Here is a 17,142-nt window from a genome sequence, read left to right as displayed (position 1 = left end):
AATCGACCTCAAACTTTTGAATCTATGATGATGTTAGTGCACTAGATGATATGGATATTCCTGAATGCAAATGAACCTTAAACCAAAATGTTAGATGAAAATGAAAAGGAGAGGGAAAATTTTGGGGTATGATAGTGGTGTGGTGTGAATGTAATTCTTTATGTCAAAGCAAAACTTTCTATAGAGTTTGTCGTTGTCGAAATACTATGTGTGTCGAATTGTATAGTTGTCGAAATATCGATACAATTTTAGACTTAGCTTTATTTGTTATTTTAGATGAGTTAGTTAGGTTAGTTGCAGATTGTTTGGCGTGCAAGCAATCTCAACCTATAAATAGGGAGATCCCATATCATTGATTGTAACACAAAACAATGAATTCAGTTGCATAGTTGAATAAAATTTTAGTGTGAAAAGCAGAGAAGTTTCTCTGCATAAATACTTCTTCTCATTCTTTTCTCAAAAGTCCTAATTTCCCTTTCTTCCCCAATTCATATTTTCTTCTTCAATAATCATTGTGTAGTAAAATAATCTTGCAACCAAGATTGGTTGATTCACTCAAGTAAAGAGTGAAGAACGAGAGGACTAATCAATTAGAAAGATCGATTCTTGTTTATCAAAATTTGGTTCGAAATTCTTCGAGAAATTCCACATTGAGAGTTTAGTTAATTTCCAACATGAATAAATGCACTAATAAATATAAACTAATCGATAGCAAAACAAAAGTGAAAAAAAAATCAAACTTTAAATATTCAATGGAAATAATAACAAGAAGAAGAGAAAAAAAATTTATGTTGCTCCTTTAGAGAAATAATGACCATGCTCCCAATTAAAGTGAAAAAAAAGAAAAAAGCTTAAGATAAAAAATATGTGAAAATTTTAGTTAGAGTAGAAATGTCTTCTAAAAAAGAAATTAGAATAGCTTAAATTTTAAAATAAAAGTCTGATGCAAATATAAATATAAATTAATGGGAATAAATAATAATAATATAATAATAATAATAATAATAATAATAAATAATAATAATAATAATAATAATAAAAATAATAATAATAATAATAAAAATATAAGAAATTTTATATTTTGTTTTTAGGGGGTTTTGATGTCTTTCATCCCCTAGACATACTTGAACTTAGAAAGAATGAAAATGAAAGTAAAAGGAAAAAGTACAAATCCCTTAAGTAGGTATCCTTATGGGACCACTTTGTCATTATCCCCCTACTCTTCAAAACACATTTGATGTGGCCTATCTACAACTTCTTTCTTGGTACTTCATTGAAGAAGACATCAACAAATTATTAGTCCAAATAAATATATGAATACAAAGTATTATTCCATCAACAAAGTATTAAGTCAGCAGCCTATTAGGTCGGCTTATGTGTTCAGGTGCGGAGTGATTTGTTATTCCGTTTTTGTTTGCTTACAGTTGGTTCAAGGAGCAACTAGTTCGTTTATGTGCCAATATTTTAGTCTGGTTCTGGTTTGGAAGTTGGGGTCTAATTATGTCTATTACTGTTTGTATGTTTTTCTTTTTGTAATTTCCTCATTTATTAGGTGCTTGGGTTTAAAGTAAAGTGGGTGGGTGGATATGGTACTGATGTCTGTTTTTCTGCTGTAGCAGTTTATTATTTAGGTCCATGCATAATTCTAGTAGCAGGGATTCTGATTTCGCTGTATTGTTTGGCATAGCTTATGCCTTTAATAGTTAATATATATCATTGTTTTGCTACTTAAAAAAAATGAATACGCTAAAGACTTTAAGTACTCAAAATCAAATTGAAAAATTGCCATTACCACAATCCAATCATCATCACAGTGAAATGTTCAATGAACACAAATCAAAATGTTTGTCAATTAAAAATAAAATTCTAGTAAAATAAAACATAAAATAAGAATTATTTGTTAACAATTATAATTAAAAAAATCATATGATAATTATTTAAAATATTTAATAATTACAACACATACAGTATAACTAGAACATTAAAATTAAGAGTAAAGAGATAAACATTAAAAATAGAGGAGTAAAATTATAAATAAATTGAAGTATAATATATTTAAAAAAGATGATAATTTATAATTAAAAAAATAATTAAATTATTAAAAAAAGAATAGAAAAATATGTTACCGTTATCACGCAATTGAAGTGAGGAGTAAAAGAAGTGTACCTACCTACTTAGTTTTATTTAAAAGAGATTTGCAAATCAACACAAGTCAGAACATTACTCTAACAGGTAAATTCTGCTCTGCAGCTCTTGCCATTTTTTGCTATCAACAATGACATCTCTTCGTTATCATATTCTTCTTCTTCTTCAATTCTTTGCATTTTATAACTTCTGTTTGCAATCCTTCATTTCCTCTGCATTTCTTCTTTGTTTTCTCTCATGGATTCCAAGCCACACTCTCCACCTTACCCCTTTGTTATTACAGATTACCCACCACCACCACCTCATCCAACTTCCCCTCATATTTCTCACTACAACATTTTTTACTTTAGGCAACGAAATATTAGACAATGCCTTAAGAACCGTAGCTAAAAAGGTAACACGCAACGGTTTTTCATAAGTTGTCAAGTTTTTAAATTTGTTTGAAAATCCACCTCCTATTGGTTTTAAGCTGCATTTTAGAATCGTGGGTGTAATATAACCCGTCCCCTTTTGTATATAGGGGACTTTTTTTATCGTAATGATATACAAATTAAATGTCATACCTATACAATATAATGACGTGGATTAGATAAATTATTATTTTTTAAATTAAATAAATAAAATATTAGTTAGGAAAAGAATTTTTCATGGGATATAAGTAAAATAAAAAAAAACCAAATTTCTACCTGGAACGGTAGTTTTCGAGAAATTTCTATTGCACTGCGCCGTCACTCGCATCTCCGTTTTTCCTTGTCCGTGCTTGGATTCTTCACCTCATTCATATGATGCGTTCGTATGCAAGCTTCTCTTCTTGTTCAACATACATTCTTCTCTTTAATTGATTCAACCCTCCTACTCAATCGTTCTAGGTTTCTTCATAACTTGAAACCCATAAAAGGTAAGTGAATGATTGTATATTTATCTGTTTTCTTCTCCATTGCAATTTGTTGTCTGTTTGATTTTCTAATTTGGGGTTTTAGATTTGGCTTTCTCCAATTTGTTGTATGTTATATTATCTGATTTAGGGTTTTAGATTTGCCTTTCTCATTTGGGGTTTTTGATTTTATTTGAACCATGAAACCCAAATTACTGTTGAAGTATTAATGTGCGGTGGCTTTAAACTTTCATAATCAGTAACTCATTGATTGGTATAGTTGTTCAAGAAAAATACTTGTTTGTTTGTGGGAGGTTTCTTCAAGAATGAGGGTAAGGTGTTTGTAAAATTAGTTGAACCAAATTATGAATAAAACATGTTTTGGATGATAAAGATATCACTGTTTCTTGCTAAATATTATGTGGCTTAGTTTAGAAAAAATTGGAAGAGCAAATTTTCATTAATGACTTGTAGTGTTTCTGTAATGAAATGGGTTGATGTCTTAACTCATAAAAATAACAATTGGATCTAACCCTCACATGATTGAATTGGGAAATTATGCTTAGTTATGACATGAGAGTTAAAACATTGAGTATAGTTATGTATTCTAATCCGCACGTCATTGAGTTAGAAAAATCGTTAGCACATAAAGATTTTAAATTGATATATTTTTAATGGCACTGGATATTTTATCTTTTGCGTGTCAATATCTATGTACAATTTAAGACTTTACCTTTGCTAGATTGAGATTTATTTATAAAATAAACACAATAAGTTGAAAATGGGTTTTAGGTCATGGTTCTCTTTATTTTTGGCTATCAACACATGAGTTTATTTTATTTGTATGCCCTTTATACACTCAGTGCAGAGAAGAAGGAAAAAAGATGGAATCCAAAAGCTATAGTATCAATGTTCCAAGCTTTAAACAAGTTTTCAAAGAAACTTTTGTTTGACTGTCATTATGGATTGGTGCAATCTCTATCTCTCTTACATACACACTCTTTGTCTCATTTATATTAATCTTGTTGTATCTAAGTTTTGTAAATAGTATTATTGTGATTCACTTTTGCTTCTTATCTAATAGAATTGATGAATGGAAACATCCAGTAGAGGACACACTTGACAGTGGCTTGGAAATGTAAGATATTTCCTTGTTATTTTAAATAATTTTATCTAGTTTCTTAATTAACATGATAATGTAGCTTAGAAAAAAAAAACATATTTTTTCCTAAGCCTTGTGCAGTTCACTGGGTAGAATGTTTCTTAAGGAAATGATACCATAATGTAAATTATTCTTCTCTTTCCCTTGACTGGCCCAATTTGATTTTCACTTCTTATAGTTTCTATATTTAAATATTTGCTTTTATAGTGACTAGTTTTCATAAGTAATCTGTAATATTCTTAATGCATTTGTGAGGCATTGTGTTTTTAGAATAACATATCTTTGTTTTTCTCTTATTTTACTTCGTATTAATGTATGGCTACTTGGAAAAATTCCGTAGTACTTTGTGCATTCATTTATTTGTATTACTTTTGATTAATTTAGAAAGGTTATGAGAATTAGTTTTATAATCCTAAGCAAATAATAAGATGTCATTTGAATGACAAACCACCAATGTCTAACAAGAAAACTCAAACTGAAGCACTGATATCTCACTATTGAACAACATGGTTAAAGTCATACTAAAGAATTGAATTAAAAACAAAATATACACCTTTTATCAATAATGAACATATAAACCATTACGAAACATAAGTGATTTTTTAATAGATTAATTGAAATACCTAATATTATTTTATTTTTATAGATTATGTTGTTTATTATTTTTAAGATAGTATATATTATTTTGTAGATGTTGGTTTTATTATTAATTATTCTCTTATATATTCAGGTGAGACCTTGATTTTGTGTGTTCAGTGTTGTTGTGTCGGTTTTTGTTGTAGTGTAGTGTAAGCATGTAGCTTTGATTCATTAGTAACTTGTAGCTTGGGAAGGGGATGGGACATGTTTAACTCCAGCATGTTGCATGTATTTGTAGTTAGATGAAGAGAATGAGCAAGCATTCAGTTTGTAATGCATATTCTTTTGTTTCCATTTTGCAGCAAGAGTAATCAAAATTCTATGACGACAAAGGAGGATATAGATAAATGTAAAGGTTCTGCTATTGAAAATTTGAGAGAAAAGAAACTTTAGATGAAGAGAAACATCTTTTTCAAAAAGTTTCTTATGCTTTTCTCAACCTGCAAAACAAAGATTAAAAGCTGGTACATGAATATTTGTTACAAGGAATCTTAGGCAAAAAGATTTTGTTAGGATTTTATGAAAGAGAATACTAGGGATATTATTGGAGAGATTGTTTATTATTGTATATTTAATTATAAATAAAGTTTATGATGATATACACTACTGTTTGCAGTGGAATCCTTTGAAGTAAATAACAAAACTAAATATTATCATTACTTTAATATTATATTATCCTTTATAATAAATTTTATATTATCCATAGTTAAATAAACATTATTTAATTTTAAATAAAAAATGGCGTAACCGAATTTAAAAAGATGTGGCAAACATATTAGGCAACGTTTTAGAAGAGTAGCCTAAACAAAAAGCGTGGACTATAATTGTTCAAATAAACATGGTCTGTTTGATAGGCAACGGTTATAAAGGTGCAGTCTAATCAAAACCGCGGTCTAAAATTAGTTTTAAAACCGCGGCCTATTAATAATTTTAGGCGATGCTTTTCCCATTCGTGGGTGGTAGTGAAAAAACTGTAGCATATACGAAAAGGCAACGACGGCATATTCCACACCTAAATAACCGTGGACTAAAGACTTAGGCTACGGTTTTTGTACTTTTAGCCGCGCTTTTCAGCTGTAGCGTAAACTCATTTTTGTTGTAGTGTCTCCACCTTCTCCTCCGGCGACTTCCACTCCTCCTGGCACTAACATTGGACTCATCTCAGGTATCATTACTGCTGGTGTAGTTGTTCTTATCATCTTGTTAATTGTTTGGATACTAATTTATAGGAGAAGAAAATTTACAACAAAACAGAAGGAGCTCACTCAAAACACCGCAACCACTTCAAATGTCGCAACAACATCAAACACAATATCAAGAAGAGAGTATCAGTACCTTCTCACTCTCTCTGAAGTGGAAGAAAGCACCAATTATTTTGATGAATCTCTCGTCGTTGGAGTAGGAGGATTCGGTAAAGTGTATAGGGGAGAATTGAGGGATGGAAGAAAGGTGGCTGTAAAGAGAGGGAGTAGAACTTCTCTTCAGGGCATTCAAGAGTTTAGGGCTGAAATAGAAACCCTATTTAAATTCCGCCATGGGAATTTAGTGTCATTGATCGGTTACTGCGACGAGAATCACGAGTTAATTTTGGTTTACGAGTTCATTGAAAAAGGAACTTTGAGAAGTCATTTGTATGGTTCTGGTCTTCAAAGTTTATCATGGAACGAAAGATTGAATGTGTGCATGGGAGCGGCAAAAGGACTCAATTATCTACACACGGCTTATCCTACTGCGGTCATTCATCGGGACGTGAAATCAGTGAACATTTTATTGGACGGAAATCTCAATGCCAAAGTAGGAGACTTTGGCATATCAAGAACAGGTCCCAGTGTCCATGAGACGCATGTCAGCACCGGTGTCAAGGGAACTTTTGGATACCTCGATCCCGAGTATTTTGTGCGAGAGCAACTTACAGAAAAATCTGATGTTTATTCATTTGGAGTAGTCCTCATTGAAATACTCTGTGCAAGGCCGGTCATTGATCCATCACTTCCTAGTGATGTGATCAATTTGAAAGATTGGGCGATCAATCATATTCAGAAAGGGCAGTGGGATCAAATCATCGATCCGCATTTGATTATAGGGGATATCAATCCTAATTCCCTAAAGAGGTTTATGGAAATAGCAGAAAGATGCGTTGCAGATCGCGGTGCTGACAGACCCTCCATGAGGGATGTTTTGTGGAATTTGGAGTGTTGTCTTCAATTTCAAGAAGCGGCTTTTCATGGTTCGGCTGCCGAAGATAATTCCGACAGTATAGTGGAACTTGCTACACAATATGCAACACCTGATTTTTCTTTGACAATATCGGATGAGGGTATGTGATGTTTTTTATCTTCTTGATTTGTTCTAATATTATCTTTCTCTTTAGGTTAGCACAACTTTGTTCTGATATTACAAATACATACATGTCTTCTCTTTAGGTTAGCACAACTATGTTCTGATATTACATATACATTACATGTTTCCTTATTAGCATTAACTATAGTTTCCTTATTATTTAGCTAGTGTTATTGTTATACATTGCTTTGAGTCATGCCACATATGAGAAACTGACTTACCTAGCCGGTCATTAAAGTAATTCTCACTATAACCCGTTTTCAACTTCGCGGTCAAATTCGCCACAAACCCGTTTTTGATATTTTCACATTAGTGTAAAAAGTGAGCTGTTATCTCATATCATTGGTCCCATCGACTCCCTATACCTGCAGAATTGCATTGATCTAAAGCCTATTCACCCTTCATCCTAGCAAAATCTGCTATGCCTTCTGTGAGTCCCGAAGGAGCCTCACCGTTTCCGTTCCATTGCAATATATGAGCCAGTTCATGGTATATTACTCTAGTAATCTCTTTTACGATATTTCAACGATACCTCTCAATGTAGCCTGCTGCAATATAAACTACATTGTTGCTAGAAAAATGCAGTTCCGTTAATATTTTTGACAGTTACACTAACATCAGCAAACCACCTTTGTAGGTTGCAAAAAATTCTTCTCAACAATCTCATTCAGAACAGGACTTTTTTCTTTCATCAATTTGAACATCTTTAGACAATGACCTTCCTCATACTCATCATACTCCTCAGTGCATAACTAAATTTTTAATTGAAATGATGCTCAAACTGCAAAATAGCAGGAGTAGTAGGAAACAAGAAATGATAATAACTAAACTAATAGATAGTCAACAACCTTATCCACTTATTGTCTTAACCCTTTGTCTATCGTCTTACCAATTGATTCTTTTCCGAAACCTGATTGTGCGGTCTCTGCTACCACTTTTGCACTAGCCATAAGCTCGCTCGTTGAAAGCTTCCTATATTCCCCGCTCCCTATGCTCTTGTGAGGTTCCGAAGAAGCCATGCATGTTTTGATAATAACTTAATTTACAAGAGGTAGCTTCAAGACTTGAACAGAGTTTTTCAATTATTTTGGAAACTTCTTAACCTGTGTATTAGGATGTATAACATGATAGATACTCTCCTTTTAGATTGGAAGAAAAATAAGAAGAAAATTTAAACGACATGAACTGGCATTGTCAATCCATGCTGCTTTAAAGTGTAAAACTTGGTAAGTTTATCAATGTGATAGATATTGCAATCTACTAATCCTGATGTATGCTTTCAGAAAATTCAGTCTATAACACTAACACTGTACTAAATTCAACTATACATTATAACATTATAGGTATTCTAAGTTATTGAGCCTAAATGACACTCACCCACCATTTACTGGGTGTCCTTGGTTGCTTTTGTGCTTAAGCCTCATCACAGTGTTCATCGATCCCAAATTGAGTTTCATCCACTTAGATGAATGAATGTTCCCTGTAGCAGTTTTTACTTCATTGAATGTGAAACACTTCAAATTGTTTGATTGTAATGTCTTGCTGCTAAAATTGGTCATCACATCCACTTCTCTCCCAACAACCTTTGCATTTAAACTTGTTTATGTCAGAATAGAATCGTTCACTAATTGCTTATGTGAAGAAAAATTCTCATGTCAAGAAAAACTAGTGTAAGAAATCAATGTTTTTAAGTACTTTTGGGTGTCAAAACGTCATGCATTGAGCTTTAAATGATGTGTTACTTAGATTTACATAAAATCAAGGAAAGATAAAAGAAGATACAAAAACCAACTACATATGAGTTTTTGTGTGAGACAACATATCAAAATGAGCAATCCATTAGTTGAGTGCATATTACATATAATCCCAATCTCTGTTGGAAACCTAGGGGAGTAAGTTGCAGCAGGTTATGGTCTTATATGAGACACTATTGTAAAATAAGCTCTAGAAGTCCCATATTTGCGATAACCAAGATGCCTTACATATTGTCGCTAATTCAGTTTTTCATGAGCAAACTAGGAATATTGAAATAGATTGCCATTTTATCAGTGAGAAGATTGTGTCTAGATCTTTTGTTGGTTCTAATGATCAATTAACAAATATCATGACAATGGTGAATAGGATGTATGTGAGGGTACAAAATTTGATTAATTGTATTATCATATGAAATTCGATACCAGTTATGTTATGTGCTAGTCCAATCTAATATTTTGATGTGTGCTATTTGCATTACATGATGCCTCCTTAATTTGAGACAGAAGAAAATTACTACTTAATATGAATTCTGTAAAATTTGCAAGCACTTCTGCTGCTACTTGTTTATTGTTGAAATAATATTTAGTGTTGTCTTTTCAACTAAAATTTAAGTTTAAGGTGTATTTTTCTTAAAAATTATTTGCAGGTCGGGAAAGGGGAAGAGGCCTTGGACGTGCTTGTGATGCTGCGGTTCAATGTTCAGCTGCGGAAGATAATTCAGATATCATAGTGGAACTTGCTCCAACAAATGCAACAGTTTCTTCTTCTTCCGCTTCTGCAAATATCGAGGACTCACCTGATTTTATCTGATGAGGGCATCTAAAGTTAGTTTTCTTGATTTTATTTTTATTTTTAAATTAGTACAATATTTGATATTTCTGCTTGTTTTATTCACGACAACTATATTGATTCAGTATTGTAATTTGAATATCCTCGGATTTAAATTATATGTTTTACATGACATTTGATAGGATATTGAAATTACAATACTGAATCAATATAGTTGTCGTGAATAAAACAAGCAGAAATATCAAATATTGTACTAATTTAAAAATAAATAAAAAATCAAGAAAACTAACTTTAGATGCCCTCATCAGATAAAATCAGGTGAGTCCTCGATATTTGCAGAAGCGGAAGAAGAAGAAACTGTTGCATTTGTTGGAGCAAGTTCCACTATGATGTCTGAATTATCTTCCGCAGCTGAACATTGAACCGCATCATCACAACCACGTCCAAGGCCTCTTCCCCTTTCCCGACCTGCAAATAATTTTAAAAAAAATACACCTTAAATTTAAATTTTAGTTGAAAAGACAACACTAAATATTATTTCAACAATAAACAAGTAGCAACATAAGCGCTTGTAAATTTTACAACTGGGCAAGAAACAGTTGGTGAATTCATATTAAGTAGTAATTTTCTTCTGTCTCAAATTAAGGAGGCATCATGTAATGCAAATAGCACACATCAAAATATTAGATTGGACTAGCACATAACATAACTGGTATCGAATTTCATATGATAATACAATTAATCAAATTTTGTACCCTCGCATACATCCTATTCATCATTGTCATGATATTTGTTAATTGATCATTAGAACCAACAAAAGATCTCGACACAATCTTCTCACAGATAAAATGGCAATCTATTTCAATATTCTTAGTTTGCTCATGAAAAACTGAATTAGCAACAATATGTAAGGCATCTTGGTTATCGCAAATATGGGACTTCTAGAGCTTATTTTACAATAGTGTCTCATATAAGACCATAACCTGCTGCAACTTACTCCCCTAGGTTTCCAACAGAGATTGGGATTATATGTAATATGCACTCAACTAATGGATTGCTCATTTTGATATGTTGTCTCACACAAAAACTCATATGTAATTGGTTTTTGTATCTTCTTTTATCTTTCCTTGATTTTATGTAAATCTAAGTAACACATCATTTAAAGCTCAATGCATGACGTTTTGACACCCAAAAATATTGAAAAACATTGATTTCTGACACTAGTTCTTCTGACACCCAAAATAGTTTTTTATTTATCTCTCATTGTGTTTCATTTGATTAATATATATATATATATATATATATATATATATATATATATATATATATATATATATATATATATATATATATTAATCAAATGAAACACAATGAGAGATAAATAAAAAACTATTTTAAAAGGATTTCATTCACAAAAATTAACATGATTAAATCAAAATATGGAATCAGAAGAACTATCACAATTCCTACATTAACACACACCATAAAAAGTATCCTCTTGACATGAAGTGATCAAAGAAGATTAAGCCTCTCATATGTCAAGGCTAACCACAAATCATTAACTCATTGGTCAAAAGAAAAAGAAGAAGATGAAGATGGAAATGGAATGTACAAAATGAAAATTCAAATGACATAACCAAAACACATTGATCAAACATGAATGAAATCAACATCAATCAATGGTAAACAGAAGTGAAATGAAGATTAGAAGTCAAGAAAGGTCAAACATATTTTTGGTATTTTTGGGAATTAAAATAATGCATAAAATAAAATAAACAAATAAAGGTCAAACTTCAAATCCAATTCAAATCAACTTGGATTAGTCCAATTGGATCATCATAAGTCTAACATGGTCAAACAAGGTTTGACAAATTTTCTGAACCTTTTTTGAAAACAGAAACTATTTTTAAACAATTAAATAATGAACAAAAATAACATAATTGGACTAAAATCTCAAATAAATCTCAAATCAATTAAGAAATTGATGAGAATATTTTTCATAGACTTATCATTATCCAAAGATGTTAAGAAAATATTTTTGGCATTTTTGAATATCAAATGGATTTTAAATGAATTAAAAACAATCAGAAATAAAATAATTCACAAAAAATATTAAATGGAATCAAAAAAATAATTAAAAGTCATTTTATGAAACTAGAATTTAAGAGAATTTTTTTTGCAATTGGTCCCATATTTTTGTGATTCCAAATAAAGAAGTTATGAATTTTTGAAAATAAAAAGAATTAAAGAAAATAAAACAGAAATTAATAAAATAGAAAAAAAAACTACAGCGCTTGGATCAACGCTCATTAATTGACGTGGCTGATTCAAGGGACATGAAGCGCGCGCGTACCAAATGCTAGAGTCAAGCGCGAAGTATGAAGGATTTTAAAAAGTCATAACAATGCAAGGCCAGGATTAGATCTGGTAATCATCATCCAACGACCATGGTTTGAACGTGTGGGGACGGTGGTGGAAACCACCGTCTTCTCCGATGAGAAGGCACAGTCCGGCCACCAATTGCAGGTTTTGCAACCTCAACTAAAACATGCGATCCATACACCAAAATAAAGCTGGGGTGATGTACATCACCCCTGTAACCTTAGTTTTCACTCAAGATCCTTATGGAAGAAGAAATCTGAGGTTGAAAAACTAGGTGTTCAATCTGAAGTTCAACAATTCACAAAATTAAAGCCACCATTGGCTTGCCTCTCACATGAGGACTTCAAAAAACTAAGCCAACACAAGCAATGCACAATATTCAGTGAGATTCGAAGCAAAACAGTTGAGGTATAAACCTTTGTAGTGCAGCTTTTATGAGCTCAACTCAACCAATCCTTTGCTTGCAGCTTGATCTTGATGCTTGGTATGAGAGCTAGGCTTAGGAATTAGTATTGAAATTCAACTGATGTTGTTGAAAATCAAACTTGAAAAATGAAAGTGAAAATTCAAATTCCTTTGGTGAGAGGTTGGGAAATGAATTCAACAGGGATTCAGGCGCCTTTAGGTTGAGATTTAAGTGAGGTAAGCATTCTATTTATAGCCACAGCTTCAAGGAAAGTGTGAGCAAATTCGTGTGCATGAAGTTGGATCCTCCATACATGGGCCTGTACAGGCGCATGTGAGGCCCAAAACCAATTGCAAATGAATGCTGAAATGATTATGGAATGGTTTGGACGTGCAGTTTGCAAGGCAATGGCTTGTGTATGAAGATGTAACATGAAATGCATAAATGGTCATAAAAGTTCATCTCTTCAAAAATCCTATTTGAAAAATCCAAACATATGCATGTGAGTAATGCTTGGAAAGGTCTTGACATAAGGGACAAAAGCTATGTTGAACAAAAATTCATTTGGAGTTTGGAAAATATTGAAAACTAGCCATGAAGTTCAGGGTACAAAACATGCATTTGGAAAATTTGCCAAAAAGGACCAACTTCAAGCCCTTATGTTTCAATGATGAATGCCTCAAATGGAAAAACCTCCAACATCAAAGTTGTATATATTTTCAAGACAATAAATTTGGACTTAAATTTTGCATCATTTGGATTTTTTATGAGAATGTTATGGGCATTTGAAGTTGGACTTTTTCAAGGTTCAATGGCATTGGTCCAAAGTGACCTATAATGTTTTGTATTATCACATGTACTTCTTTTAGGATTATGAAAGTTTGTCCAACATAAAATTTGAAGTATACATTTTAAAATTTCCAATTCACTTGGTATCACCTCAAAATAATAAAAAATGAAGGAGTTAGGTCCTTGGGAAGTTGACCTAAAATTAGGGTTTCAGTCAAAATGACCTATAATATTTTGATATGAATGATGACCTTCCAAGTTTCAAATGAACTTTTTATGAACATGAAAGTTGTTCATATGGTTATTAAGAACATGTTTTCTCTTGGGGTCATCTTATTTTGACAAACACATCAATAATTAGATCTTAGTGGATTTCAATTTAGTCAGATGAATTGACTGATCAACTTCTCAAGTCCAAACTTCAAATCTTGATGAATAAATGATTGAGGATACTCACATAGGCTCATATATGCACAAAATGATGAATGAAAGAAATTCCCTTGATTTTATTTGATCATAAGTTGAGGTTGCTTCATGAGCAAGGCACAGTCAATGCACAGCTGCATTAGGGTTTCCTTGGGAAACAATCCTCAAGCCCTTTGGTTTATCTTGATCAATTTGACAAATTGAGACACTTGGGAGGCATATATGATGATTGAGAGCTTTGGGAACCATTGTCATGCTTGCTTTCCTCTTCATCTGGCCAATTCATTGAGTATAGGGGCCTCCTAAGAGCCTTGGATCACATGACTGCCTAAGCTTCAAAACAAACAAAGTTAGTGACATATTTTGTGCTTTTGGTTAGTATACAAAATAAGAAAAGCAATAATATACAATTCAAGCATGCTTGGTGGTCTCAAACCAGCTCATACAAGTCTCAACCCTAGGGTTAAGGAGCCAAGATGCTATGATCCTTGAGGCAAATGCCATGAACAATGATATGACGCCATGAGGGATCTTAGGGTCAAAATTAGGGTCTTACAGACCCACTTTCATAATGGTTGATTTAAATGAAAAGTTTTTGGGAACAAATATGGAAGGCACATCCCCTTTCTATCTAATGGTACAGTTAATCACATTAGTAAATCACATTGTTGTATTGAGTTACGTTGCTCTCCTTAGAGTTTTGTGCGCATTCTGAGTCTCTACGGGAAAAAAATAGCTTTTGATTAAACAAGAAAGATAAGAGATAAGACACATAGTAAGTTCATCTACTATAAATTGCACTTTGCCAAAAAAAAAATCAAATTTCAACATATCAATATTCACCTACATTACCCAAAACACTCACATTCATTTGTTCTCATCCTCTTCAATATATTGCTTTCCATGATTTACTTATATATATATAGTAATCAAATGAAACACAATGAGAGATAAATAAAAAACTATTTTAAAAGGATTTTATTCACAAAAAATTAACATGATTAAATCAAAATATGGAATCAGAAGAACTATCACAATTCCTACATTAACACACACCATAAAAAGTACTCTCTTGACATGAAGTGATGATTATCGTTGAAATATGTCATACAAACACAAAATGACCATAAAAAATTTGTTGTCATAGTATGTGCCTAAAAACACACATTGCATTAACAAAATATTTTAATTATTAATTTCTTAAAATCAATTAAATTATTAATTATTTAAAAAATTTATAAAAAATTCTTTTAAATAAAATAATTAATTTATTAATTAAAAAATGTTAATAAATAAATTATCCTAGTCAATATTATCAATTTATTAAAAATATATATTTTAAATTATTAATGTCATATATACAAAACTGAATAAAATAATTAATTTATTAACTAATTTTTTTAATAAATAAATTATCCTAGTCAATATTATCAATTTATTAAAAATATATATTTTTAATTATTAATATCATAATACAAAACTGAATAAAATAATTAATTTATTAACTAAAAAAATCAATAAATAAGTTATCCTAATTAATAGTACCAATTTGTTAAAAATATATATTTTTAATTATTAATATATACAAAAATGAGGAGATCAATTAAATTTCAAATGAGATAAAAAATTGAGGTAAAAGTGAGATAAGAGTTAAAAATTATAAAAAGATTAATATTAATAAAAAATTTATTTAAGACAAAAATAAAAATAAAAATACACCTTATTCCAAAATAAATTGTGTTAAACTATTTAACCTACATAATATCATTTTTGTTTAACTCCATATCCAAATTTTGGTACACATGAAACAAAATAATGATCCAAACGTATTTTGAAATTGTCAAAATTGTAAAAAAAATTTCAAGCGTCTGTCTATAACTCAAATGACTAACAAAAAGTATATATATTTTTTCCGGAAAATATTGACACTCATGATTAGTAGGAGAAGAGAAGTTAAACTAGATGTCTTTGTCAAGGTCTCTACCGTGTGTGAAGAGTACTGTGAACTGTCACACGGTTGCTTTCCTTGCCGCATACTAGGAATACTAATTGGTCCCCTTTTTCTAATCATAGCTTCTTCTTTTTTTGGGACCCACTATCCTAATGGTTGATTTAAATGAAAAGTGTTTGGGAACGAATGTGGAAGGCAGATCCCCTTTCTATCTAATGGTACAGTTAATCACATTGTTGTTTTGTGAATCTTGAAGTAACTTATTTAATTTTCACTCTAATAGTACAACTTTAAATAACTTCATAATTTCATACTTAATCACACAAATTTATCTCATGGATTATATTTTATTAATATTTGATTTTATTATAATTTAAAAATATTAGTTTAAATATTTTTAATTACAATTAACATGAAATAAAAAAAATAGATAAATTTAGTTTTTTATATAAAAATGATAAAAGTTAACATCAATTACATTAAATCATAAGACAAAATTAAAAATTAAAAAATATATTATAAAAAGTTTAAGTATAATTCTTTTAAATAAGTGGTATTTTTTGAGATAAAAGTTGAATAGAATATTGTAAATAATTAAATAATGAAGTAATTGTTTATTATTAAAGCAAATGCTAATAACCAGCTTCAACATGATATCGTATTTTCATCCGGCCAACTCCAACGGTAATTTAACAATTATATTGGTTCGTTCTTTGAAGAATTGGTCAAAAACCTCTCATTGGAGGTGCTCTTAGGCTCACATGATTATGCACTTTTGTTATGCATGTTGTTGTAGGGAATTTTATCTCACACCCCTACACTTTTCAAACATGATAAATTATCTTTGTCGTTATTTTCTTTAGGGTAATGAGTTTTGTGATTTTAGTTTCATCCATGCTATAGAAAATAATGGTGCATCATTTGTTCTTAAAGAGAAGCTAAAGTTTCTTAAGTGTGTTATGAAAGTATGAAGCATAAAAGTATTTGGTAATCTTGATTTTCAGTTGGATGAGTTGAGAAAGGAGATTATGGTCTAGGCTCTTAGAGTTGACCAAGGGTCTCTCTTTTGCTCCAAAGATCTTGGAGTAGGTGATTGAAAGAATGAAGTACAAATACATGATATTTTCATGCTTATGTTAAAAATAGGAAGATGAGGAATGGCATCATGAATCTTCAAGTAAGAGGGATTAGATTGAAGGTGTGAGTGAAATTCAGTAGGAAGTGATGAAGTATTTTTCAATGTATTTTCAGAAACCTTATTTGGATAGGACCTAGTGGATTGTTTGCCATGACTTTAAATTTGGTTATGTTTATAGGTTTTAGAGTTGGATCTTCTGAATTGGTAGTCTCTCACCTTCAAAATACTAATGATACCCTTATTTTGGCTGAAGCGTCGATGGATAATTTTTGAATTATCAAATCTATCCTTCTGAGTTTTGTGTTAGATTCAGGTCTTCGTGTTAATTTTGCTAAGAGTTGCCTTA

The 17,142-nt window shown here is 31.0% G+C and overlaps 1 protein-coding gene across 7 annotated transcripts in view; it reads left to right on the top strand.

The window, feature by feature from the left end:
- Positions 1 to 9,878, top strand: part of LOC127118706 (receptor-like protein kinase HERK 1) — a 37,948-nt gene extending 28,070 nt beyond the window's left edge. Inside the window, exons 1-4 of one of the 7 annotated variants that reach the window (XR_007802318.1) lie at positions 2,813 to 3,043; positions 3,883 to 3,988; positions 4,104 to 4,157; positions 9,562 to 9,705. Coding sequence is in view for 1 of the 7 variants with exons in the window: in XM_051048964.1 (XP_050904921.1) it covers positions 6,185 to 7,137; positions 9,562 to 9,725 (1,117 nt within the window). In the remaining 6 variants the exon portion in view is untranslated. Of the gene's footprint in view, positions 1 to 2,812; positions 3,044 to 3,882; positions 3,989 to 4,103; positions 4,158 to 4,911; positions 5,099 to 6,184; positions 7,138 to 9,561 lie in introns of those variants that run through there. The other 6 variants (XR_007802319.1, XR_007802315.1, XR_007802316.1 and 3 more) reach the window with 6 other exon arrangements.
- The last annotated feature ends 7,264 nt before the right edge of the window (positions 9,879 to 17,142 follow it).

The sequence above is a fragment of the Lathyrus oleraceus genome, chromosome 2, assembly GCF_024323335.1.
Source record: "Lathyrus oleraceus cultivar Zhongwan6 chromosome 2, CAAS_Psat_ZW6_1.0, whole genome shotgun sequence".
In the NCBI taxonomy this organism is placed as follows: Eukaryota; Viridiplantae; Streptophyta; class Magnoliopsida; order Fabales; family Fabaceae; genus Lathyrus; species Lathyrus oleraceus.
Note: the sequence above shows the minus strand (reverse complement) of the source record. Positions and strands in the feature narration are given on the sequence as shown.